General features: G+C 39.5%; 1 protein-coding gene across 3 annotated transcripts in view; it reads left to right on the top strand.

Annotated features, from left to right (window-relative positions):
- The window catches only part of TP53BP2 (tumor protein p53 binding protein 2), a 69577-nt gene that overhangs the window by 18010 nt on the left and 23962 nt on the right, over positions 1-27605 (top strand). For 2 of the 3 annotated variants that reach the window (XM_003930313.4, XM_010340911.3), the window contains exons 2-6: positions 8207-8354; positions 14148-14261; positions 18322-18404; positions 24762-24863; positions 27366-27540. In XM_003930313.4, coding sequence (XP_003930362.1) covers positions 8207-8354; positions 14148-14261; positions 18322-18404; positions 24762-24863; positions 27366-27540 — 622 coding nt within the window. The remainder of the gene's footprint in view (positions 1-8206; positions 8355-14147; positions 14262-18321; positions 18405-24761; positions 24864-27365; positions 27541-27605) is intronic. The other variant, XM_074385243.1, reaches the window with a different exon arrangement.

Here is a 27605-nt window from a genome sequence, read left to right as displayed (position 1 = left end):
TAAAAATACAAAAAAATTAGCTGGACATGGTGGCGTGCGCCTGTAGTCCCAGCTACTCAGGAGGCTGAGGCAGGAGAATTGCCTGAACCCAGGAGGCGGAGGTTGCGGTGAGCCAAGATCGCGACATTGCACTCCAGCCTGGGTAACAAGAGCGAAATTCTGTCTCAAACAACAACAACAACAACAAAAAACCCCAACATTATTTCTTTATGCTTACAATTAATTTATGCCTGTTTGCTGAAACCTTAACCACCTCAGGTCATGATCATCCTTTTCATTTCTGAATTTCCATTTTATCCAAATTCTCATTGATGTAATAGAGTATTAAATTGTTCTTTTTTGTATTTTTATATGTATATAAATATATATTTTTATATTTAAAAAAATTTTGAGACAGGGTTTCACTCTGATGCCCAGGTTGGCATGAAGTGGTGGGATCACAGCTCACTGCAGCCTTGACCTCCTGTACTCAAGTGATCTTCCCACTTCAGCCTCTCAGGTAGCTTGGACTATAGGTGTGTGCCACCACTCTTGGCTAATTTTTTGTATTTTTTTGTAGAGACAGTGTTTTATCATGTTGCCCTGGCTGGTCTGGTCTCAAATTCCTGGGCTCAAGTGATCCCCCTGCCTTGGCATCCCAAAGTGCCGGGATTTTAGGTGTGAGCCACCATGCCTGGCCTGAGAGATTTTTGTATCTCTCACATACTAAGCATACAGTGGGCTTTTTGTTTTTTTTAAGTGTTATATTCATTACATATTTTTTAAAAAGGTGTTGAATACCATAAATTTCACTCATATAAAATGTACGATTCAGTGGTTTTTAGTATATTCACAAGGTTGTGCTACTATCACCACTAATTCTAGAACATTTTCATTGCCCCAGAAAGAAACCCCACACTTTTAGCAGTTACTCCATATTCCCCCTCTCCTCGGCCCATGACAATATTCATCTACTTTTTGTCTGTATGGATTTACATATTCTAGACAGTTTATATACATGGAATTATATGCTATGTGGTTTTTCATGTCTGGCTTCTGTCACTTAGCATAATGTTTTCAAGGTTTGTCCATGCTGTAGTGTGTATCAGTACCTCATTCCTTTTGATGGCTGAATAATATTCCATTCTAATATAGTGGACTTTCTTTCTTTCTTTTTGAGATGGAGTCATGCTGTGTCACCCAGGCTGGAGTGCAGTGGCGTAATCTCAGCTCACTGTAACCTCTGCCTCCCGGGTTGAAGTGTTTCTCTTGCCTCAGCCTCCTGAGTAGCTGGGATTACAGATGCAAGCCACCACGTCCAGTTAATTTTTGTATTTTTTATTAGAGGCAAGGTTTCATCATGTTGGCCAGGCTGGAACTCCTGACCTTGTGATCTGCCCACCTTGGCCTCCCAGAGTGCTGGAATTAAAGGCATGAGCCACTGTATCAGGCCTATGTAGTGGACTTTTAAGATATACTTCTTAATTGTTTGTTTTTAATCATTCCTGACTAAAGTTGAGGCAAGATAGTGAACTAAGAAAAGCACTCACAACAGATATTTGCCTTCCATGTCTCACAGTAAGGATCCAGGGAAGGCACAATGTGTGTGAATAAAAATGTTTATCTTATTTTCATCATTGATTGCTTAAAAAATCAATTTTATTGTGCAAGTGGTACATTCTAGAAAATGTAAGCATAGATACGTTTCTTTTTTTTTTTTTGAGACGGAATTTCACTCTTGTTACCCAGGCTGGAGTGCAATGGCGCGATCTCCCTCCACTCACCGCAACCTCCGCCTTCTCGGTTCAGGCAATTCTCCTGCCTCAGCCTCCTGAGTAGCTGGGATTACAGGCACGCGCCACCATGCCCAGCTAATTTTTTGTGTTTTTAGTAGAGATGGGGTTTCATCATGTTGATCAGGATGGTCTCGATCTCTTGACCTCGTGATCCACCCGCCTCGGCCTCCCAAAGTGCTGGGATTACAGGCTTGAGCCACCACACCCGGCCAGCATAGATAAGTTTCTAAAAATTCACTTAGTCTTCCCACCACCAGGGCATAACTACTGTTAATTTGGTGAATATAGATAGTTTCAGGCTTTTTTCTGTGCTTGTAGATGGTATGCATAATAGGGTACAGTGAGCACTGTTTTATAACAAAACAAACATGTATAACTGAAATATTTTTAAGTTTCATTTTTTGTTCATTGCCTTCAAAAATATTTTGGTATCAAACGCAGGAAACTTCTTAGATTTACCAGTTTTATTTTTTATCTTTAAAAATCGTGGATCTTAAGGCCGGGCGCGGTGGCTCAAGCCTGTAATCCCAGCACTTTGGGAGGCTGAGGCGGGTGGATCACGAGGTCAAAAGATCGAGACCATCCTGGTCAACATGGTGAAACCCCGTCTCTACTAAAAATACAAAAAATTAGCTGGGCATGGTGGCACGTGCCTGTAATCCGAGCTACTGAGGAGGCTGAGGCAGGAGAATTGCCTGAACCCAGGAGGCGGAGGTTGCGGTGAGCCGAGATCGTGCCATTGCACTCCAGCCTGGGTAACAAGAGAGAAACTCCGTCTCAAAAAAAAAAAAAAAAAAAAAAAAAATCGTGGATTTTAAGCCAGAATTGTTTTCTGAAGGACTTAGTTGATAGAGTAGCCTAAAATTTCTTTTCTAAGTAAAAATTTCAACATGCTGATAAAAACTGCTTCACCAAAATGAAACAAATGAATTCATTTTTTTATTAGTCAGAAAATTCAATTACTTTTTGAATAATTCTTTTATTTTGTAATACAGGAAATTTGTAAAACAGATAAAAGGGTGGTAGTAATATAAAGAACATGTGTGCCTGCATTTTTTCATGTTAACATGATAGGTTAGGGAGACCAGCCTTTCTTTTTTTTTTTTTTTTTTCTTGAGGCGGAGTTTCGCTCTCGTTACCCAGGCTGGAGTGCAATGGCGCGATCTCGGCTCACCGCAACCTCCGCCTCCTGGGTTCAGGCAATTCTCCTGCCTCAGCCTCCTGAGTAGCTGGGATTACAGGCACGTGCCACCGTGCCCAGCTAATTTTTTGTATTTTTCGTAGAGACGGGGTTTCACCATGTTGACCAGGATGGTCTCGATCTCTTGACCTCGTGATCCACCCACCTCAGCCTCCCAAAGTGCTGGGATTACAGGCGTGAGCCACCGTGCCCGGCCGAGACCAGCCTTTCTTTTGATTATTTCATATTTTTTTGTTTTTCCGAGTAAAGGAAGGAAAAGGAAATTGATATATGTTGGAAAAAATAACTTTTATAACTTGAGGACATACTTACGTCATTAGTTTCATTAGCTCCATTTTCTCTTTCTACTAGGTCATTCCTATCAATTAAAATGATCTCTTAAAAACTCTCATCTTGAGATAAAAACAAAACACTCCTTTTACCCTGTGGCTCCTTCCCTAGAGGGCCCCATTTTCTCTGCCTTGGGTTAGGGCAGAACACACTGGAAGAACTAGTTGTCTGTACTGTGCCTCTGCTTCTTCCCTCAGGTTCTCTAGCCTGTTCCAGCCAGGCCCTTATCCCCATGACTCAGTGCTGCTGGTCAAGGCAGTCAGCAGCCTCCATCTTGATAAATCTGACTGTACACTTTTGCATCTTCCTGTCTCACACACTTTCTTCGCTTGGTTTCTGGTGTCCCACAGTCTTCTGGGCTACTTCCTGTGTTTTTTTGGTGGCTCTTTCTCAGGCTTCTCTGCTGGATCCTTGTCCTCTGCTTGGCACATCCTTCTCCCAGCTGGCTGTGTCCTCACTTCCTTTAGATGGTTGCTGGGTTGCTCAGGAGCCCTCTGACTGCATAGTACGGAGAAGAGGGCTCCTGTGGCTGGGTGTCTTTTGTTTGCCCTTCAGCATTCACTTTTCACCTTTCTGCCCCCTTCTGCATCAGCTGCTTCCCTTGCCATCTGGCATGTAGTTGGGTTTGTCCAGTGGGGAGTAGTGGGTGGACATGAGAGGGAAGGATTCAGGTTGAGGGGTTTATTTTTTTGGCTTCCTCCCTATGGGCTGTGTCCTTCTCCATACAGCTTTCTTTCTCTCTTTTTGAATTTTGTATTATGTGTTGTAAATGTTTTTACTAGATAACAGAGTTAAAAGTCAACATTTTTACAGCAGCCTACAGGGTTGTACATGATCTGGCCCCCATTTCCTTCTAATCTCCGTCACTCTGTGCTCTACTGGCGTCCTCTTTGCTGTTCATCAGACACACCAGGCATGTTCCCACCTGGGAGCCTCTGTACTTGCTGTTTAGTAAATATTGTTTCTACATTAGAACAGAGACTATACAGTAGATGGTCTATAGATACTGAATGAATGAAAATAGTGTTGAAACAGAAGTAGAATGACTATAGCAGGATGTAAGCTGAAGAAATGAGAGGACACACACTCTCTCTTGAGAGTATAGCTGTGCTATGCACTACATGCCATACCGTTTACCTGCAGCAAAACTGACCATGATATAAATCAGAGGTAAGATGATGGATTGTAGGCAAAATGTTATTGTATAAGACAAAGCTAGAGGCAGTGACGCACTTGGCACTGTGTGGTCCAGATTCAGGAGAGTCTTGGCCTGTATACTCTTGAGGAAGGGGTTGGATCTTGGATTTGCCATTTAATAGCTGTGTGACCTGGGTGAATTACTTAAATCCCTCTGTGCTTCAGTGTCTTCATCAGTAAAACGCAATTACATTTACAGGATTTAATACTGAGTGTGTGTTTGTTACATACCAGGCACAGTTCTAGGTGCTGAGGATACAACACTGAACAAAGACAGAACCTTTGTGTGGAGCTTACATTCTAGTAGGAAAGGCAGATAATAAAAATGAGTTAAATAAATATAACATGGCATGCTAGTGACTGTGCTAAGGAGGGAAGTAAGCAGAAGAGTGGGCTAGGGTGTGTGTGTGTGTGTGTGTGTGTGTGTGCATGTGTGTGGTTTTGGAATTCTAGGTGGAGTTGCTAGGTAAGGCTTCACTGAGAGGGTGACATCTGAGTAAAGGTGTGACAGAGATGAGGAAGTGAGAGTACGCTGGCATACAAAGAAGGGCATTCCAAATAGAGGAACAGCAAGTTCGGAGGCTCCCAGGTGGGAACATGCCTGGTGTGTCTGATGAACAGCAGAGAGGATGCGGGTAGAGCATAGAGTGAGGGGGTTAGAAGGAAATGGGGGCCAGATCATGCGCGACCTTGTAGGCTACTGTAAAAATGTTGACTTTTACTGTGGTACCTAGTAAACCTTTACTAAATAATAAATTTTTGGGAACCTTAAAAAAAAAGTAATTTAATTAAAGTTCCAGGATACATGTGCAGGGCATGCAGGTTTGTTACATAGGTAAACACATGGTTGTTAGGGAACTTAAAGACTCATTTTGAAGATGAGGAAGCTGAGTTTCTGAGATGTGACGTTACTTACCGAAGGTAGTCTAACTATGAAGAAATCTGGAGTCTGAACCAGATCTCCTGCCTGAGAATCGACAGAAGTATGTTGCTGGCCCAGCATCACGAACTGTAGTACAGTTACTAAAATCACCACAGAGCTAATCTCCATACATGACAGGTAGAAATGGGGTCAAATCATACACTTAATATTCATAACAGTGTTAACCCTGTGGGAAAAGTAAGCATAAATAGAACACATCTGTCATCATTCTTATTTTTTATTATACTTTTAAATAAATGAAGCTGTTGGTTTTCCGGAAAGTAAAAGATGAGATTGCTGTTAAAGTTTGGGTAACTGTGGTTAAATGGAGCATTTCCTAATGTTTTCTTTCTATAAAGGATAGGTTAAAGAATAAAGGATAGATCAGAAGAACAGAACTGTACCCTGACCTTCTCATTTCAGTAGACAAGTAGATCACTTATCCGAGTCTTTTTTTTCATTTATAAAGAGAAAATGACGCCTCCTGTTTATCTGAGAGTTGATGTAAGTTTCTGAGATAATGTGTCTGAAAGATGAAGTTTACAGAGATAAGTTGCTATCTCAAATAATATGCCTTTATTTGCTGATGGGTGTGTGTTTAGCATATACTCTGTATTTCCAGTATTTCTGTAACTTAACAACTCTAAGCCTCATATTTACAATGAAAAGTTACTATTTTTGAAGTGATAAACTTCAAAGAAAGTTTTGGCATCGATAGGGAGTATGGTGAGGTAGTATTTAATGCTAAAGTGTACATTATTTGTCTCCACTGAATATGCTGTATACTTTGGGAGCAGCATACGAGTGTAATTCTGTGCTTTGTTAATCTTTGTTAGTTTTTCAATGATTTAGTCAAGGCTTTATGATTTTTGTGTAATAATTTTGAGTGCTGCCTTGTTGGCTAAGTTGAAGCCTAGAACTATGTACTTTTATGTAGTCAGAATGTGAAAAACCTGAGATAATTAGCTTGAAAGCTTCTGAGCTCATACTGGGAAAGTCTACAGTGTTTTTCTTACATGAAAAAAATTGTTTCAGCAGTGTTCACCATTTTAATTTTTCTGTTACACGCGTTCATGTGAGTTAACAGCTTTCGTTGCAGAATGTGGAGACTTGGACTGGCTTGAGTGCAAGGGGTTATTCTTTCTGTCAGGCATATCTCCTTTTACTCTGACCAAATCTTGAGGCACCGAGTCAGATGTCTTAGCCAGTTTCCAATCATAGTCCCTAATCAGGTGCTGCTTTTTTTGCAAATAACATCTTAGTGCAGCTTTCTCCATTTTGGGCAATGGGCAGAGACATTTAAGCTGGAAGGGGAGTTGTATGACTGTTGGCAGGCTCTCTGACTGCTGAATGAGGTCCTCATGTTGTGGTCATATTGTGTATCCTAATTATTTTGCTTTTTTGCAGTCTTAAAACCCAAACTTTTCCCAGTGCTTTGCATAGTTTCATTAGTGGTTTTAAAAAACGAAACTTGTCCATCAAGTTTATGTTCCATAGCTTATGCATTCTCTTTCTTTGATTGGAATATTATTTTCACAGAATATATTCTCACTGTGAGGTAACTTTCAAATTATTATTTTTTAATCCTGATACATGTTGATTTGCATGGAGTTAGGTACTCATTGAATTGAGTAAACGTAGGGGCTTACTCATTTGCATCACCATCAAAAACTTGTTTCACTTAGTTTCTTCAGCATTGGAAATGAACAAAATATTTTTTGTAATTTAATAGGTGTGAAAACTTTAATTCCTTAGTAGCAGTGTTTTTAAGATACAGTGTCTTCTTTTACTAGAAGAAAGATTAAGATTGTTAGGTTTTTTTTTTTAAAGTCAGGATCTTACCCAGGCTGGAGTGCAGTGGTGCAATCACTTCTCACTATAGCTGCGACCTCCTGGGCTCAAGCAGTCTTTCCCCCATCAGCTTTCCAAGTAGCCAGGGACCACAGGGATGTGCCACCATGCCTGGCTGATTTTCTTTTAATTTTTGGTAGAAATGGAGTCTTGCTCAGACTGATCTTAAACTCCTGGACTCACATGATCTTCCCACATTGGCATCTCAGAGTGCTGGGATTACAAGTGTAGGCTACTACAACCAGCCTGTTAGTGAGTTTTAAATTTAAACCTTCTGTTGGTCTCAGCGTTTATATACAAGGTCAGGTAGGTGTTAGCATAACAGCTGCTCATTTCTACTTACATTTTGCTAATGAAATCTTATACTTCAAAGTAGGTATTTAACTTGCTTAAAACATTTTAGAAGTACAATTTTTTGAATAGGTAATAGATGCACATTGTATAAAGATTAGGCTTACACAGAGCCCTCCCAAACTCTGTCTCCTAGTTCCCATCCCCCTCCCACTTCAGAAGCAGCATGTTATGTTCTTACGTGTCCTTCCAAAAAGAGGCTGCAAAAATAAGTATATATGGATGAGGCTCTCTAGTCAACCTTTACAGGACTGACAGGAAGATATATTTGTAGTATGGGTCTGGCATATGTAAGTATTTGGTAATCAACATGAATAAAACTGGCAAAAACAGATTTAATTTGAACTGTGTAATGGTATTCCAGGGTCATCAAAGATTCTGGAGCTCTACTGCCCATGGTAGGGGTTCCAGGTCTCGCTCAACCCCCGATCCACACCTCACCTTTGGCCAGGTGACAGCCAGACTGCTCTGTTGTACGTTTGCACTTCCAACTGAGATTTTGTTTGGAGAAAGGAATTTAAGGTGAATACCACATTATGCAGGCAGTACCAGTAACTGTGTTTCTCTTTTAATTTTTAGATGTTTCTTACTGTGTATCTCAGTAACAATGAGCAGCACTTCACAGAAGTTCCAGTTACTCCAGAAACAGTCTGCAGAGATGTGGTGGATCTGTGCAAAGAACCCGGCGAGAGTGATTGCCATTTGGCTGAAGTATGGTGTGGCTCTGGTGAGAGACCCTGACAGCCTTGTGCTTTGGTTCTTCTGTCTTTTATTAATGTTGCTTTGTAGACATGATGCTGTGCGAATGCTCATGTTTCTCCAAGGAGAAACTGTAGAGTAGCGTGTCCAGCAGAATATAGTGTTCCTGATCCAGCTTTGGTGTGATACATGAAGTCTTTTTGTTGTTTTCTTTTTCTGCAATAAAATGGAGACACCACAATATAAAATGTAAATGGTCATCTGGGATGTTGTGGTCCAGTGGCTGATTCTCAGCAGTGTCTTTGTATATGTAAGCTTTACTCAGTTACAAACTTGAGGCATCCTAATTGGTTTGCCCACTCTGTTTTTGTAGGTTTTTAGAGAAAAGTACTCAGAGTTGAGGAGCCATAGTGGCAGACAGCAGTGGTGAACTCATGGGCATTATTGTAAGCCTTGAAATCAATCCCTCTGTATGGTTCTTTGGAGCTCTAAAATGGGATAGCCTGGTTTCTTTTGGGCTCCATAGGAGTTGGTAGATGTGGGAGTAATTTTTCATCATTTCTGCCTTGTTCTTACACAGACTGGGTGAACTCCTACTGGTTTCCTTTTTTACCTCGGGGGATGCCAAATGTCCCCAGAGCAAGTTACACACTGTGTTAATTGAGTTCATGCCATTCATGATAGCTAACATCAGCTGAGCCCCCACTTCTTTTCAGGCAAGTCCTTTTACTCATCTTCGGTTGACTTTTCTACAGGTGGATGTTCTAGAAAGTAGGTCTTCTGAAGTCTCTCCAAATTACTTTCTTTTTCCATAGGAACCAGATGAGAACAATCACATGAAGAAGCCCAAGGGATCTTTTGAAAATGAAAATTAGATTATTTAACTTTCCTGCTTAAAACTAGCAACTTCTCTTCCACTTAGAAAAAAATCCAAACTTTTTTTTTTTTTTTTTTTTTTTTTTGAGACAGTCTTGCTCTTTCGTTAGGCTGGAGTGCAGTGGCATGATCTCAGTTCACTGCAACCTCCACCTCCCAGGTTCAAGCAATTTTCCTGCCTCAGCCCCTCGAGTAGCTGGGACTACAGGTACGTGCCACCATGCCCAGCTAATTTTTGTATTTTTTGTAGAGAAGGGGTTTCACCATGTTGGCCAGGCTGGTCTCAAACTCCTGACCTCAGGTGATCTGCCTGCCTTGTCTTCCCAAAGTGCTGCGATTACGGGAATGAGCCACCGTGCCCAGTCAAAATCCAAACTTTTAATATTAGGTTGTGAAGTCCTGTAGATTCTTTGTCTTTGCTGTCAGCTGGTACTATTTTCCTCTCTGCTCCTTCTGCAGCTTTAAAAGTATTTCTTGAATATGCTAAGCTCATTCCCACCTTGGAGTAATTGGTGACAGCGATTCCCACTGTTTGTATTGATCTCTCTCCAGTTATTGTCATTGTTGATTCCTTCTGGGTTTCAGCTAAAATGTTACCTCCTTAGAGAGGCTTTTCTTGAGTGCCCTGCTAAAAGTAGCCATGAAGTTAGTTCTCAGTTATATCATCCTGATGTAATTCTCTGCTGAAGGCACGTCACTCTGACTGTGTGTGTGTGTGTTTATTAGTTTATTGCTCCGTTTATCCTGAAAGCCCCAGACACATGCACTAGAATGTACACTATTTAAGAGTAGAGACCTTGTTTATCTTGTTCACTGCTGTATTCTCCAGCTCAAGGGGAGTGCCTTGTACTTAGTAGGTGCTGAATAAATATTTACTGAATGAGGAAATGAACTTCTAGCTGCTCCTGGTAACCAACCCCCTTGCATTCAGCAAATTACCTTGCTTTATCCTTCACTGAGATAATTGAAACTCTATTGTGTTCTTCCTCAGTTTTCTTACTCTGTACCTCACATTCCCTGTGTGCGCCTCCCTTTTCTTCTTGTTTTCATAGAGGAAGAAGTGTTCTTACTTTGCCAGGGCTGTACTCTGTTCCTTGACACTTTTGTTCCCACCTATTCCTATTTAGTATCTTGCTCATTTGAATTTAATAACCTTTACTACATGATGATGATATGTAAAGGATTTTCTGTTTTACAACTTTTTAATTAAAAAAATTTTGGGCCAGACGTGGTGGCTCACACCTGTAATCCGAGCACTTTGGGAGGCTGAGGAGGGTTGATACCTGAGGTTAGGAGTTTGAGACCACCCTGGCCAACATGGTGAAACCCTGTCTCTACTAAAATAAAATAAAAAAATTAGCTGGGCATGGTGGTGGGCATCTGTAATCCCAGCTACTCAGGAGGCTGAGGCAGGAGAATCCCTTGAATTCAGGAGGCGGAGGATGCAATGAGCCGAGATTGCGCCACTGCACTCCAGCCTGGGCAACAGAGCAAGACTCTGTCTCAAAAATAACCCCCCAAAATTTAATGACGACACTGGTATGTGTTCTAGGTTTGTTTCTCTCTCTCCTTCTTCTTTTTTTTTTGAGATGGAGTCTCGTTCTGTAACCTCCACCTCCTGGGTTCAAGCAGTTCTCATGCCGCAGCCTCCTGAGTAGCTGGGATTGCATGCATGTGCTACCACACCCAGCTACTTTTTTTTTGTATTTTTAGTAGAGGTGGGGTTTCACATGTTGGCCAGACTGGTCTCCTACTCCTGACCTTGTGATCCGCCCGCCTGGGCCTCTGAAAATGCTGGGATTATAGGCGTGAGCCACCATACCCAACCTCTAGTTTTTAAAAAAGGAAATAATATAAACAGAATGGGTGTCTCTCTCCTAAGTGAGTCCCCTGATCTCTTGATGTAATCACTTACGATTTTAGCCGATAATTTGTCAGATCTTTTCTGTGCATTTATAAGTAACTGAAGAAATATTTTTGTGTTTCTCTGATTCTTTATGTAAACGGTAGCATACATATCAGCGTCCTCCAGTTTACTGTTTTGTCTTACAACATAGCTTGTAGATCTTTTCTTTTCAGTTTAGTATGTGTAAATCTCTCTCTCTCTCTCTCTCTCTCTCTCTCTCTCTCTCTATATATATATATATATATATATATATATTTTTTTTTTTTTTTTTTTTTTTGGAGAGGGAGTCTCACTCTGTTGCTCCATCTTGACTCACTGCCACCTCTGCCTCCTGGGTTCAAGTGATTCTGCTGCCTCAGCCCCCTGAGTAGTTGGAATTACAGGTACCCACCACCACACCCGGCTGAGCTTTGTATTTTTAGTAAAGACAAAGTTTCACCGTGATGGCCAGGCTGGTCTCGAATTCCTGACCAGAAGTGATCCTTCTGCCTCGGCCTCCCACAAAGTGCTGGGATTACAGACATGAGCGATTGTATTATTTTTAAATTATCACATAATTTCCCTCAGTATGCATAAACTACAGTTGAGCTAACAATTGCTTTATTTATAAACATTAAATTAAATTAATCATCTTGTTTTAATAAGTGCTACAGTAAAAATCCTTTTAAGAGCCTCTTCTGATCCTGTGCAAGCATTTCTCTAGAGGGTAGAAATGAAATTCTTTGGTTAAAAGTTCACACATTTTTAAACTTTTCAAAAAAAAAAAAATGTTCTTTTTCCTCCTCCTCCTCCTTCTCCTCCTCCTCCTCCTCTTCTTTCTTCTTTCCTCCCCACCTCCCCCCATGATCCTCCCATCTCAGCTTAGTAGTTGGGATTACAGATAACGTGCCACCACACCCAGCTAATTTTTGTATTTTTTGCAAAAATGGGGTTTTGCCATGTTGCCTAGGCTGGTCTTGAACTCCTGGGCTCAAGTGATCCTCTAGCCTTGGCCTCCCTGAGTGCTGGGATTATAGGCGTGTGCCACCATGCCTGTGCAGGTCACACTTTTTTTTTTTTTCTTAAATTGTGTATATTTAAGGTATACAACATGATGTTATGGGATACATATAGGTAGTAAACAGGTTACTACCATGAACCAAATTAACGTAAAGGCTCACACATTGGAAAATGTAATATATATTGTCAGATTTTCTTCTGCAAAGGTTATGTCAGTTCATACCCTTTCCAGTTATTTCTAGATGTATTCCTCATCAACAGTTATTTTAACTTTTACTAAACTGATAGCTGAAAACTTGACTTTTGTTTAAATTTTCATATTTCTGATTTCAAGTGAGGTTGCCTGTTTTTTCATTTGTTTATTGGCCATTTGGCTTCTTATTTTTTGAAATTGTTTCTTTATATCCTTTGCTCATGTTTACTCTGGCTTTTTCCCTTCCCTCTTGATTTGTAGGCATTTAAAAACTATTCGGGATTTCAGGCCTATTTTTGTGTTACTAAAAAAATTCCTTATTCCAAAACTGTAAATGTCTTTCCCTGTTACTTAATTCTCTACGTGTTAAGCCTTTCTTCTCCTCTCCTGTCCTCCTCTGATTTCCTTTTCCATTTTCTCACTACTCACTTGTGTATTTGCTTAGTGAACATTTCTTGGATGCCTGTTAACGTTCTAGGGACCACACTTGATTGAGAAGGATACAGAGATGAAAGCTGCCTTCAGGTGTCTTACAGGGCACAAAGAGAAACGAGTATCCACAGACGTTTATAATGCATTGTGGTGGTTGCAGTAATAGATGTGTGTCATCTGCAGGAGAAAAGGGTGGTGGGGGCGGGAGATGATGAATGCTAGGAATGGTGTGTTCAGAGTCACATAGGAATGCTCTGGCAAGGAGATACAGTCATGTGTCACTTAATGATGGGGATATATGCTGAGAAATTTGTCATTAAGTGATTTTGTTGTTGTGTGAACATCATAGTGTACTTACACAGATCTAGATGGTAGCGCCTACTACACACCTAGGCTATATGGTATGTAGCCTATTGCTCCTAGGCTACAAAGCTATACAGCATGTTACTGTATTGAATACTACAGGCAATTGTAACACAGTGCGGTGCATGCCTGTAGGTGTGGTTGGCACCCGGGTGTTAGTAGGGAGCTTTGAGTACCTTTGATGGGTCTGTTTCAGTTTATGTAGCCCTATGCCTGATTTTTTGCCATCATAGGGCCATCAGAATGTTAGCCTAGAGTTTGTGAGAAAGTCCATGTCTTTCTGGGGCAGTCCATTGTGGGCTTGAGTTTTTTCTCTGCTCCTGGAACCTGGAGATTCTACTTCTTTTGAGTACAGCTTGTGTATGTGTGTATTTTGTAGGGGTGGATAGAATGGCTACTCAGAATTTCTTTTGGAGGGTTTCTCTCTAACCCCTTTTTGTGGGAGGGGGGGTCTTAGAATATGTGTAGTTTATAAAAGGAGATTATCTTTGTCAACTCAGCGTGTTACGTTACTGGAAGTAGAACTAGAACTGCACTCTGTTGCAGCCAAGCAGATTAAGTTCAGGGTTGGTTCACCAAATTGGCTGCTGAATGCTTGTCTGCCCTGTTCTCTGCCCATGTTTATTTAAGGTGCTGAGATAGTGTCCTTGATTACTGATAAATGTGTTGAGTTTTTGTAGGCTATTTCAACATTCTTATATTTAAAAATTATGTTGACCTTACTGGAGTTTCGTTGATTTTAAGCAGTTACCTCCTCAAACAGTACTTCTCATTTTTATATCCAGATCCCTTGAGATTGGAAGATTTTTTTTTAGGACAGCTAGAGATACATTGTTTCTCCTGAAGCTTCTATTTTTACTAGGCATTTAGGTGTGCCCTTCTTTTTGTTACCGGAAAAATTCTGACATGGGTATTCTCACTGGAAGAGGGGCAAATATAGATACATTTTTACAGCTGTAATGATGTATAGTTTGCATGAAAGATAGATGGTGAATCATACGTTTATCTTTCTTTTACCTGAAAATAATGTGATTTCTACTCATTTGCTTTAGAACGTCCAGTTGCGGATAATGAGCGAATGTTTGATGTTCTTCAACGATTTGGAAGTCAGAGGAATGAAGTTCGCTTCTTCCTTCGTCATGAACGCCCTCCTGGCAGAGACATTGGTAGGTGGTACTCTGTGAATCATGAGAGATATTTAAGTTTTATTTTGTGCACTGGAGTAGCTGGGAGTAGTAGGTGGCACATGATGAGAAGCCAGGTAATTTGAGAGGCGAAGGAGAGATTAGGAAGTTGAAACAGTGGAGATAGGCTGTGGCTGGGGGAGAAGTTTGACCATAGTTTTTTAATGCAGGTGGGAAGGAGTCATTAGAGTGGGAGGTTGAAACTATAAGAAAGGGATTACTTGCTAGGGCAGGGTCCCTGATTAAGTACTTCCACAGCCCTGAGGCAGAAAGTCGTCTTAGACAAGAGGAAGGATCCCTCTTCCATAATAACAGGACAGAAATAAAACTGTGGCAGTGTGGCTAAATTTGTGCATTTTGTGGGAGTAGAGGGATTTCTCATCTAAAAACATTTGTTTCCTCTGAGCTAGTAGTGATGATGGAGGTGGGTGGGAAGTTTGAGCTGTTTTGGAAATTAGGAGAGGGTTTACTAGGGAAGCCAGACTGCTGGGAACCCTTGAGACCAGTTGAGATTAGAGACCTTGGGACCATGTGTGGTTTTTCTCTGGTTGTGGTCTGTAGCCCAGGTGGGTTGTAAGAAGAGAAGAAAACAAAGGTTTCTAGACAAATTCTTTCTAGACAATTGTCTAGAAAACCCAAGGTTTCTAGACAAATTTGATGGAAGGCCAGTGGGACAGGGGAGAAGAGTGTATTGGCGGGTGATATTTCAGCTGGGTGAGGAAGAAGCGAATACAGGAGGGGCTGTGAGGAAAAGTAGACAAGGGTTAAGAGGCTGCTAGTCCCAGTTAAATGAAAGAATAGGTGTTGTGAGAGGAAATGAGTAGACAGGCAGATTGAAAGGAAATAGTGGCCAAAAGCAGAATGTTTGAATTGAAAATTTCAGAGGTAGAGGGCTTCTAGTGTTGTGGTTTCAGATGGGGCCCTAAAATGAGCCTGAATTCGAGTGGAGATAGAACTGAGGCTCGCATTTGGGTGGTAACATCATCCAGAATGAAACAGGACTTGGAGGCAGAGAGAACAAGGGAGTCAACTGGTCACATTGTTGGTGACCAGGGATTGTGACCAGACTTTACGGATGACTGTAAGGGGAGAATGGAGAGTGTGGGTGGGAAGCAGCAGTAGACACTCGGGACACAGCCATCCCTGTGACCTAGCGGTCTTGGAGGATGTGGGAGAATGAGCAACTTCAGAGCTGAGATCTGTGGGGAAGTTGTTCTCAGTGAGTAGCTGAAGATTGAAGCAGGATTGCTATATATTTCTAAAAATGCTGAGATTTCATTGAAAAGTGGAAAGTTGAGGCTACTTTGTTTGACCTCGGTTTATAATTTTTGGGAATAAGAATTAACTGGATATGGTGGTGTGTGCCTGTCATCTCAGCTACTTGGGAGACTGAGGCAGCAGAATCACTTGAACCATGGAGGTGGAGGTTGCAGTGAGTAGAGATTAAGCCATTGCACTCCAGCCTGGGCTACAGAGCGAGACTCCATCTCTAGGGGAAAAAAAAGAATATAGCAGATGTCGATTATTGCACATTATAAAAGCTCAGTTTTGGCTGGGTGCAGTGGCTCATGCCTATGATCCCATCACGGTGGGAGGCTGAGGTGAGTGGATCACTTGAGGTCAGGAGTTCGAGACCAGCCTGGCCAACATGGTGAAACCCTGTCTTTACTGCTCTATTAAAAATACAAAAATTAGCTGGGCGTGGTGGCGTGCACCTGTAATCCCAGCTGCTCAAGAGGCTGAGGCGGAAGAATCGCTTGATCCCCGGAGGTGGACGTTGCAATGAGCCAAGATCGCACCATTTGCACTCCAGCCTGGGCAACAGAGTGAGACTTCATCTCCAAAAAAAAAAAAGCACAGTTTTATTAACTGTTGCTTTAACATAAGTGTCTGTATGGTACCTGACCACTAGGAATGATTAAATTTAGAGTGTGGGTTAGTTGAGGGGCAGAATTGACTTAGTTTGGCTCCTTCTACCCTGTAGATGAGAATGCTGATACTTAGGGGTTAAGTGACTTGTCAGAGGCCACACACCTAGAGGCAGAGCCAGGAGTGGAACCTGAATCACCTCAGCCAAGCTACCTGGTTGCCTTTCAGTATCACTGGTGTCTGTAATTTTATTTTAGGTAAACATTTTTTTCCTTAGGCTTTTTTTTTTCTTTTTATGTAGTTTTATATTGGCATTTGCGTATTATTTTTATTTTGTTCTCTGTTTACGTCACATACATCCTTTTCTAATTAGTTGAATTTTACCCATCCATCTACCTGTTCAAATATCTTGCTGTATGGTACTGAATAAATTATTAAATAGTCTCTCAATAGTGCAATATGCAGTTTCAGTGTGTCTGTAATGTGAGAAATATAATCTGAAGATAAAGGAGCTGTTTTCACATTGTCACAAAACACCAGTGCCACATAGTGTTGAAATTGGGATAAAACAGGATTGTTTTTCAGTCTCCTTTATTAAGGTGTTAACTTACTCTTTTTGGTCTAGACCTCTCGCATAAGGATTAGGAGACTTGTCACCGTATTCTTTTTCCAATTTAACTAGGACCTATGACCCAGAATTTATGTGAAATTATGTTTAAAGCTCTTGTTTTTTACTTTAATTATGTAGCTGATTGTGCAAAAGAGAAACTAGTTAAGTGCTCTCTTTAAGACAGCAAAGAGCTGGGCGCGGTGGCTCAAGCCTGTAATCCCAGCACTTTGGGAGGCCGAGGCGGGTGGATCACGAGGTCAAGAGATCGAGACCATCCTGGTCAACATGGTGAAACCCCGTCTCTACTAAAAATACAAAAAATTAGCTGGGCATGGTGGCGCGTGCCTGTAATCCCAGCTACTCAGGAGGCTGAGGCAGGAGAATTGTCTGAACCCAGGAGGTGGAGGTTGCGGTGAGCCGAGATCGTGCCATTGCACTCCAGCCTGGGTAACAAGACAGAAACTCCGTCTCATTAAAAAAAAAAAAAGAAAAAAAAAAAAAGACAGCAAAGAAAGCAATTAGAAATTATAGAAGCTTTTTTTTCCTTGCAGAAATACTGTGACAGATTACCTGAGCTATTTTGTCAGAGAATTGAGCTGCATTTAAAAAATAAAGCTGACTGCATTAGAGTTAGGTGTAAATGTGATTCTTGGCTCTGAAGGTGGACATGTTTATTTATTTGTTTATTAGCAGTGGGAATTTGTGCTAAGATTCCTGACAGTTATAATAGACATTTGAGTCAAAAGAAATTTTAATCTTAAATTTCTTGGGAAGTAATTTGATAATTTTTTTAATTTCTGGAAAGTACAGATATGAGCTTAATGTGTTTTTAAAATTCTCTGTTGATATTTGCTTCTTATAATTTATTAAATTAAGACTTTTCCTTATATGATACATTAAGTGGTACTGAAAGACGCATGCATTTTGGCCTTAAAAATTCTTTTTAGCCAAAAAAGCAGAATATGTAGTGTTTCCAGTGAATACCTTCCCAAACTTAAACTGAAATTTTTTGCTTAAATAAATGTGGAAGTACTTCATAGTACTTAAAAATTACCACAAAATGTCTGCAATAAACCAAGATACTACTTGTTCCAATTTTAAGTGCTTTCTTCTCAAAATAAGTAAAAAATATTGTTAGTACAAGGTTGCATTGATTTAATTTTCAACTATTTATTTCAGTGAAGCTTTTCTTGATTTAACTACTGAGTAGCTAAATAGATGATTAGGAAGAGCAACTTTAAGCAAATGGTATGAATTACTAATAGAAGTACATTAAGTTTGTTAATTTTTCCTTTTTTGGTATGTGAATCAGACAGCTTTCCTAATTAATAGGTGGCATGTGATATTAGTAATGCTGACTTTTCACTGTTTCATGAAATTGTTTGCAAAACACACTGAGTTATGAGAACTTAAGTCCATTGCTATTAGAAAATATTTTGTTTAAATTATACATTAAACTTAAAATCTCAAACAGCAGTCATGACAGAACTCAGAAATGAACTGGTACTTACAGTATCTGTCAACTTGAGTGTTTAATGCATAGTTTTTGAATTTTGTCCTCAGTAAGTGGACCAAGATCTCAGGATCCAAGTTTAAAAAGAAATGGTGTGAAAGTTCCTGGTGAATATCGAAGAAAGGAGAATGGTGTAAGTTGTTGTTACAACAATGATATATATTTTTAAACTTTAAGTCTTACTCATTATTACTTTGTTACTCAGTGGGCTAAGGATGGCCCCCTTTTTAAAGGTTATTTTAAATTTATTTCATAGAAACTATTAATGTTCTCTATGTGGCTGAGTATCGGAATAAGTTGTATGCTTAATGTAACACAAATTCAGAATAAAATAAATGCTGAGCAAGTTTGAGGAAGTATTTGGTGATTTTATTTGTTGCTATCACTTTTTTAAAAATAGAAAATTATATGTTTATGCTCTTGCTGTTGTTAAATGTGTACTTGAGCATGCATCTTTGGTATACTTTGAAGACATTTCTTTTCAGAGATCACTGTTTTTAGTGCCATTAGGGATTAGCTAAATGACCTTTTTTCCATCTTTAGTACATTTACAGTAGAATTTAGATGATCTAAAATACCGTTTGTTCCTGTTATCTCTTTCTTCCGATTCTTCTTTTTCTTTTCTTTGATTTACTTGTTTTTGGCGCCCGGCCTTTTCTTTGATTTAATAGTTATCTTACAATGATGAGAGGATGATATGTAGATGATAAAATGATCTTAGCCACTAACAGGATTGTTTTAATGCATATGGACACAGTGAGTCTCCTCCTTCACCAACTAGAGTTTAATTTTTTTAAAAAAGCAACAAAACAATCAGCCTTGGCTGGGTGCAGTGGCTCACAGCTGAAATTCTAACACTTTGGAAGGCTGTGGTGGATCAATTGAGGCCAGGAGTTTGAGACTAGCCTGGTCAACATGAAGAAACCCTGTCTCTACTAAAAATATAAAAATTGGCCGGGTGTGGTGATACAAGCTTGTAATCCCAGCTACTCAGGAGGCTGAGGCAGAGAATCACTTGAACCTGGGAGGCGGAGGCTGCGGTGAGTGAGCCGAGATCGTGTCACTGCACTCCAGCTTGGGCGATAGAGTGAGACTCCATCTTAAAAAAAAAAAAAAAAAAAAAAAAAATCAGCCTTATGGAAGTATAATTGACCTGCAATAAATTGTATAAATTTAAAGTGTACAATTTGACAGATAATGAAATGACTCATTATCCCCCAAAGTAAGTTTTCTATGTCCTTTTGTGACCTCTTCCTTCCCTCCCTCCCCATCCTCAAGGAATTGTTAGTGGGGCTACTTTTTTTTGAGGGAGCAACACTCTCACTTGCCAAAGTGGGTCTGTTTTCTGTGACTATGAATTAGTTGTGTTTTCTGGAATCTTATGGAATGATTCATTTTTTGTTTGATTACTCAGCATAATTTGAGATTCATCCATGTTGTTATATATATCAAGTTAATTCCTTTTATTGCTGAGATGTAGTCTGTCATCTGAACATAGCACAATTTGTTTGTCCATTCATCTGTTGATAGACATTTGAGTTGTTTCCAGTTTTTGACTGTTTTATGTTAAGCTGCTATAGATATTTAGATACAAGTCTTTATATAGACCTATGTTTTTATTCTTTATAAGTAAATAGAAGTAGCATACTTGGGTCATATGGTAGGTATGTGTTAACTGTTTAAGAAAGAAGCTGGTGGTTCATGCCTGTAATCCCAGCTCTTAGGGAGGCTAAGGCAGGAGAATCACTTGAAGCCAGAAGTTTGAGACTAGCCTGGGCAATAAAGTGAGACTCTGTCTCTATTTAAAAAAGAGATATATCTTTATATATATATATATTTTTAAATGCTGCTGGATGTTTCCATAGTGATCATATTATTTTACATGCCTGTCAGAGTTCCACTGCTTCCACGTCCTTGCCAACATTTGTTATGGTCAGTCTTTTTAATTTTAGCCATTAAAATATATGTCTAGGGTATTGCATTGTGGTTTTGTTTTTCTCTAATGACTAATGATTTGGACATCTTTTCATGTGCATATTTGCTCTCTGTGTTTCTTTGGTGAAATTATTTGTTTAAATATTTTGCCCAGTTTTCTGCTCTCTTACTGAGTTTGAGAGTTCTTTATATAGTCTGGATCCATTTTTTTTTTTTTTTTTTTTAATGGAGCATACTTTTAGTGTTGTATCTAAGAACTCTTTGCCTAACCCCGGGTCACAGAGATTTTTCTTCCTTTGTTCTCTTTTAGAAGTTTTGTAGTTTCAGTTTTACCTTTAAATCTATGCCCTCTTTTGAGTGAATGTTTGTATATGGTATGAGAATCAAAGTTCATCTTTTTTTTTTTTTGAGACGGAGTCTCACTCTGTCACCCAGGCTGGAGTGCAATGGTGCAATCTTGGCTTACTGTAATGTCTGCCTCCCAGGTTCAAGTGATTCTCCTGCCTCAGCCTCCCGAGTAGCTGGGATTATGGGCGCCCACTACCATGCCTAGCTGATTTTTGTGTTTTTAGTAGAGGTGGGGTTTCACCATATTGGTCAGGCTGGTCTCAAACTCCTGACCTCAGGCGATCCATCTGCCTTGGCCTTCCAAAGTTTTGGGATTACAGGCGTGAGCCACTGCACTCAGCCCTGAAGTTCGTCTTTTTAATACGAATATCTATTTGTATAAGCAATATTTATTGGAAAGATTATTCTTTTTTCACTCGTTTGCTTTTTCACTTTTGTCTAAAATAGTTGCCACATGTATGTGGGCCTGTTTTTGTTCTCTCTGTTCTGTTTCATTGACTACTGATCTGTCTTGATGTCAATACCACATGCATTGGTCACTGGAAGTTTATAATTCTTGAAGTCAGGTAGTGTAAGTTTTCCAACTTTATTCTTCTTAGAGTTGTTTTGGCTGTTCTAGATGCTTCATACTTCCATATGAATTTTAGAATCAACATCAATTTTTACAAAAATGCCTGTTGGGATTTTAGTTGAGATTTTGTTGAATCTATAGATCAGTTTGTGAAGAATTGCTGTCTTGACAATATTGAGCCTCCAATTCATGAACATGATGTAATTCTCCGTTTATTTGGATTTTCTTTCAGCAGTGTTTTGAGTTTTTAGTATATACATCTTGCCCCATATTTTTGATACTATAAATGGTATTTAAAAGTTTTAAATTTCTAATTGTTTCTAATATATTGAAATGCACTTGATTTTTGCATATTGTTTGTTTTCTGATTTATCTTTATTCAATCTTACTTTTTTTTTAGTTTATTTTAAGTTCTGGGGTACATGTGTAGATCTTGCAGGATTGTTACGTAGGTATACACATGCCATGGTGATTTGCTACCTCTATCCGCCTGTCACCTACATTAGGTATTTCTCCTAGTGTTATCCCTCCCCAGTCACCCCACCCCACCCCCTGCTATCCCTCCTCTAGCCCTCCATCCCCCAATAGACCCTAGTGTGTGATGTTCCCTTCCCTGTGTCCATGTGTTCTAACTGTTCAGCACTGACTTATGAATGAGAACATGTGGTGTTTGATTTTCTAGTCTTGTGTCAGTTTGCTGAGAATGGTCTTTCCCAGATTGATCCATGTCCCTGTAAAGGACATGAACTCATTCTTTTTTATGGCTGCATGGTATTCCATGTTGTATATGTGCCACATTTGCTTTATCCAGTCTATCTTTGGTGGACATTTGGGTTGGTTCTAAGTCTTTGCTATTGTAAACAGTGCTGCAATGAACATACGTGTGCATGTGTCTTTATAATAGAATGATATATAATCCTTTGGGTATATACTTAGTAATGGGATTGCTGGGTCAAACGGTATTTCTATTTCTAATTCTTGAGGAATTGCCACACTGTCTTCCACAATGGTTGAACTAATTTACATTTCCACCAACAGTGTAAAAGTGTTCCTATTTCTCCACATCCTCTTCAGCATCTGTTGTCTCCATATTTTTTATTGATCGTCTTTCTAACTGGCATGAGACGGTATCTCAGTGTGGTTTTGATTTGCATTTCTCTAATGACCAGAAAGTTGGACACATAAATGTCTTCTTTTGAAAAGTATCTGTTCATATATTTTGCCCACTTTTTGATGGGGTTGTTTTTTCCTTGTATATTTGTTTAGTTCTTTGTAGATTCTGGATATTAGCCCTTTGTCAGATGAGTAGCTTGCAAAATTTTTTTCCTATTCTGTTGGTTGCTGGTTCACTCTAATACTTGTTTCTTTTGCTGTGCAGAAGCTCTTAAGTTTAATTAGATCCCATTTGTCTATTTTGGCTTTTGTTGCCATTGCTTTTGCTGTTTTAGTCACGAAGTCTTTGCCTATGCCTGTGTCCTGAATGGTATTGCTTAGGTTTTCTTCTAGGGTTTTTTTATGGTGTTAGGTCTTAAGTTTAAATCTTTAATCCTTCTGGAGTTAATTTTTGTATAAGGTGTAAGGAAGAGGCCCAGTTTCAGCTTTCTGCACGTGGCTAGCTAGTTTTCCCAACACCATTTATTAAACAGGGAATCCTTTCCCCGTTGCTTGTTTTTGTCAGATTTGTCAAAGATCAGATGGTTATAGGTGTGTGGCATTACTTCGAAGGCCTCTGTTCTGTTCCGTTGCTCTATAGCTCTGTTGTTTTGGTATCAGTGCCATGCTGTTTTGATTACTGTAGCCTTGTAGTATAATTTGAAGTCAGGTAGCATGATGCCTTTAGCTTTTTTCTTTTTGCTTAGGATTTTCATGGTTATGCGGGCTCTTTTTGGTTCCATGTGAAGTTTAAGGTGTTTTTTTCCAGTTCTGTGAAGAAGGTCAACAATGGTAGTTTGATGGGGATAGCATTGAACCTATAAATTACTTTGGGCAGTATGGCCATTTTCATGATATTGATTCTTCCCAACCATGAGCATGGAATGTTTTTCCATCTGTTTGTGTCCTGTCTTATTTCCTTGAGCAGTGGTTTGTTGTTCTCCTTGAAGAGGTCCTTCATGTCCTTTGTTAATTGTATTGCTAGGTATTTTATTCTCTTTGTAGCAATTGTGAATGGTAGTTCACTCATGATTTGGCTCTCCGTTTGTCTGTTGTTGGTGTATGGGAATGCTTGTGATTTTTGCACATTGCTTTTGTATCCTGAGACTTTGCTGAAGTTGCTTATCATCTTGAGATTTTGGGCTGAGACGATGGGGTCTTCTAAATATACAATCATGTTGTCTGCAAATAGAGACTATTTGACTTCTTCCTTTCCTGATTGAATACCCTTTATTTCTTTTTCTTGCCCAATTGCTCTGGCTAGAACTTCCAGTACTATGTTGAATAGGATTGATGAGAGAGGGCACCCTTGTCTAGTGCCAGTTTTCAAAGGGAATGCTTCCAGTTTTTGCCCATTCAGTATGATATTGGCTGTGGGTTTGTCATAAATAGTTTTTATTATTTTGAGATATGTTCCATTGATACCTAGTTTATTAAGAGTTTTTAGCATAAAGGGCTGTTGAATTTTGTTGAAGACCTTCTCTGCATCTGTTGAGATAATCGTGGTTTTTGTCATTGGTTCTGTTTATGTGATGAATTACATTTATAGATTTGTATATGTTGAACCAGCCTTGCTTCCCTGGAATGAAGCCTACTTGATTGTGATGGATAAGTTTTTGAACGTGCTGTGTGTGTGTGTGTGTGTGTGTGTGTGTGTGTGTGTGTGTGAGAGAGAGAGAGAGAGAGAGAGAGAGAGAGTATGTGTATCCAGCAATCCTGTTATGTAACTTATTTGTCTGGTAGCTTTTTTTGTAGATTCCATAGCATTTTCTTCATAGATGATTATATTGTCTATTAAGGCAGTTTAACTTCTGTTCTGGATGCTGTTTATTTCTCTTTATTGTTTTATTGCATTGACTAGAACCTCTGGGACAATGTTGAATAGATGTTGTGAGAGTGAATGTCCTTGCTTTGTTTCTGATGAAATCCAGTGTGTCTTGATTTTTTTAGTGCTGTTGTATTTTTAAATGATATTCCAATGACTGAATTCTAGGTTTGCTGCCAGTGCCTCAATACCATTTTTAATATGATCAAACACTACCATTTGTAATATAAATTACATAACAAGGTAATTCTGAATTGTTCTACTTATATCCCAGACTGTTGAAACTATTTAAACTCAAAATAAAAGATTATTAGGCCGGATGTGATGGCTCACACCTGTAATCCCAGCACTTTGGGAGGCCAAGATGGGTGGATCACGAGGTCAGGAGTTCAAGACCAGCCTGGCCAAGATGGTGAAATGCCATCTCTATTAAAAAAAAAAAAAAAGATTATTGTGTATTAGTATGTTTTACATCTTAAAAAGTCAGTGTGGTATTAATGTAAGAATTAATGATCTGCTTAATATTATGAGAGCAAAATGGCTAAATAATTTTGTCATAGTTGGTTCAGATGAACTTTTAAATAGACCTTTGAGGGTGGAATCTCCGTGATAGTTTTATAGTAAGTTGGGATTGCGTTTATTTATGTTTTTACTTGTAGGTTAATAGTCCTAGGATGGATCTGACTCTTGCTGAACTTCAGGAAATGGCATCTCGCCAGCAGCAACAGATTGAAGCCCAGCAACAATTGCTGGCAACTAAGGTAGTACCTGCTTTTAAAAGACCTAACAGGCCACTCTTGCTGATGTATGTGTAAGGCTATTTACATTTACCCCCACTAAACCAATTACCTCACAGATATAAGTTGACATTTATCAACCCAAAAGCTACCTGCCATTTGGTGCTCTCTTTAAGTCCTTACTACAGCATTTTGTAGAAATCCTTATATCATCCCAGTTGTTCAAGATCTTCCTGACTCCTGATTCTGATCAAGGTGAACCATGCTATGTTGGGTATCAGTCAGACAGAAAAGGCGGAAAGAGCCCTTCATCTTTGCTACTAGGACCTACACTGGGCCACAGCAAGAGGAATGTTAAAGTTCCAACATGGCATGGTTAATCTTGATCAGATTAATCTAATACTGTTCCCTCCTGCAGCTTGGCACCAATAACATGCTGCATGCATTTATTTGGGGACATTCATTATCCACAAACTAACCCTAGCCCTAGCCTCAAACAAGGAAAATATAAGAAGCCACTCCATTATTGTCAGAACTGCTGCTGTTTCCTGCCAGCCATAGACTTCCAGTCTGAACCAAAAGCCAACAGACCTTTCTTTGTAAAGGGCTACAGAGTAAATATTTTGGGCTTTGCAAGCTTTGCTGCCTCTGTTGCAACTACTCAATTCTGCTGTTCTAAGCGATCATGGATAATAGGTAAACAGGTGGTGTGGCTGTGTCCCAGTAAAACTTTACTTACACAAACAAGATCGCAGGCTGGATTTGGCCTGCAAGCTGTAGTTTGCCAGCCCCTGGTCTAAATACCCGGGCTCCACAACTGACCAGTCCTTTAGTGATTATAAGTTCACAGAAGCTGGGATAGACAACTGATGGCTTGTCATGGGCAAAGTTACCCAGTAGGGCTTTGAAATAATGGCCAGGAATTCTTTAAGGCAGTTCTCAACATGCACTGTGGACTTCCATGTCATACTTCCTGGGGTTCCTGTGCATTCGTTTCTGTATGTAATACCAGACTCCAGCTTTTCCAAAGTCATATATATCATCGCTTCTCAAACTTTAAGATACATACAAATCAGCTAGGGATGGTGTTGAAAATGCATATTCTGATTCAGTAGGTATGAGCTGGGGTTTGAGCTTCTGTATTTCTCAAATGCTTCCAGGTGATGCTGATGCACATTGCATTTAGTAGTAAGGATATATAGTCAAATAAAAAGGTTGATTGTTGATAATTTCTAACCGTTTTAGTCTCAAAGACTAAAAAGTCCTTGTGGCTTTTTTTTTTTTTTTTTCGAGATGGGTTCTCTCTATGTTGCCTAGGCTGGATTTGAACTCCTGGGTTCAAGTGATCCCCCTGCTTTATCTAGGGTTTTTGTTTTGATTATTCCATGCTACTTACATGTTTTAGGCATATTAATCTAAGAAATAGTTTACCTGTGATTATAAATTATGTGGCTCTGTTACTCAGTTTTAGATACAAATTTTAATGTAATAGAAACAAAATTTCTGCTATAACGAAAGTAGCAGAAATTTTGCTTGGGGAGCGGGAAGAAACAGAATTTCAGATTCCATGATTGCAGCTTTCTAAAGGTGTTAAATATTTCTTCAGCTCTTTTCAGTGACCATTTATTGAGTATATACTATGTAAAATACTATTCAGAGATTACATTTCACATTTTGTTTAATCTTCACTATAGTAACATTGGTAGTTACTATTGATCATCCCCATTTAATAAATGAAGAAACACAGACTTGCATACTTAGTGAGGTTATGTAGTATATTCAAGGCCTCATAGCTAATAAGTGGCAGAGCTTGGGTTTGAATCTAAATGTACGCCAGACCTTGTGCATTTAAATACTTTCTTACAATGCTTCCCATTTCTACTGCTTTTTAAAATTGTTGCAACAGTTTATTAAAAGTAGTTCAAGAATCACTGCATCCTTGCTGCATAAGAACCACTTGGGTTAAAAATACTGATTTCTGGCCAGGCATGGTGGCTCATGCCTGTAATCCAAGTCCTTTGGGAGACTGAGGCAGGTGGATCACGAGGTCAGGAGTTCAAGACCAGCCTGGTTAAGATGATGAAACCCCGTCTCTACTAAAAATCCAAAAATCAGCCAGGCATGGTGGTGGGTACCTGTAATCCCAGCTACTCGAGAGGCTGAGGCAGGAGAATTGCTTGACCTGGGAGGTGGAGATAGCAGTGAGCCAGGATTGTGCCACTGCACTCCAGCCTGGGAGACAGAGCAAGATTCCGTTTCAAACAACAACAACAACAACAACAACAAACAAACAAAAAACTGATTCCTGGACCTTATCCCCAGAAGATTCTAAGGTGGGCTCAGGAATATCTGTTTTTAACAGACTTCCAATGTGATTATAATGGTAGTGTTTAGGAAGAAGGTGAGACCAGACCAGGGTTACAGTGTACCTCAGTCTCAACATCTAAGTGTAGTAGATAGATTATTTTTGAGCTTAGTGGTATACCTACCTAAAATGACATACCTAATGATTGCTTTTATCTTTAGGAACAGCGTTTAAAGTTTTTGAAACAACAAGATCAGCGACAACAGCAACAAGCTGCTGAACAGGAGAAGCTTAAAAGGCTAAAAGAAATAGCTGAGAATCAGGAAGCTAAGCTAAAAAAAGTGAGAGCACTTAAAGGCCATGTGGAACAGAAGAGACTAAGCAATGGGAAACTTGGTGAGTTGTTCCTTGTAGATTTACTTCTTTCTACATTTAATTAATTAATTAATTAATTTTTTTGA

Source organism: Saimiri boliviensis, chromosome 14, assembly GCF_048565385.1.
Source record: "Saimiri boliviensis isolate mSaiBol1 chromosome 14, mSaiBol1.pri, whole genome shotgun sequence".
NCBI classification, from domain to species: Eukaryota; Metazoa; Chordata; class Mammalia; order Primates; family Cebidae; genus Saimiri; species Saimiri boliviensis.
This window is presented reverse-complemented; position numbering and strand designations above follow the sequence as displayed.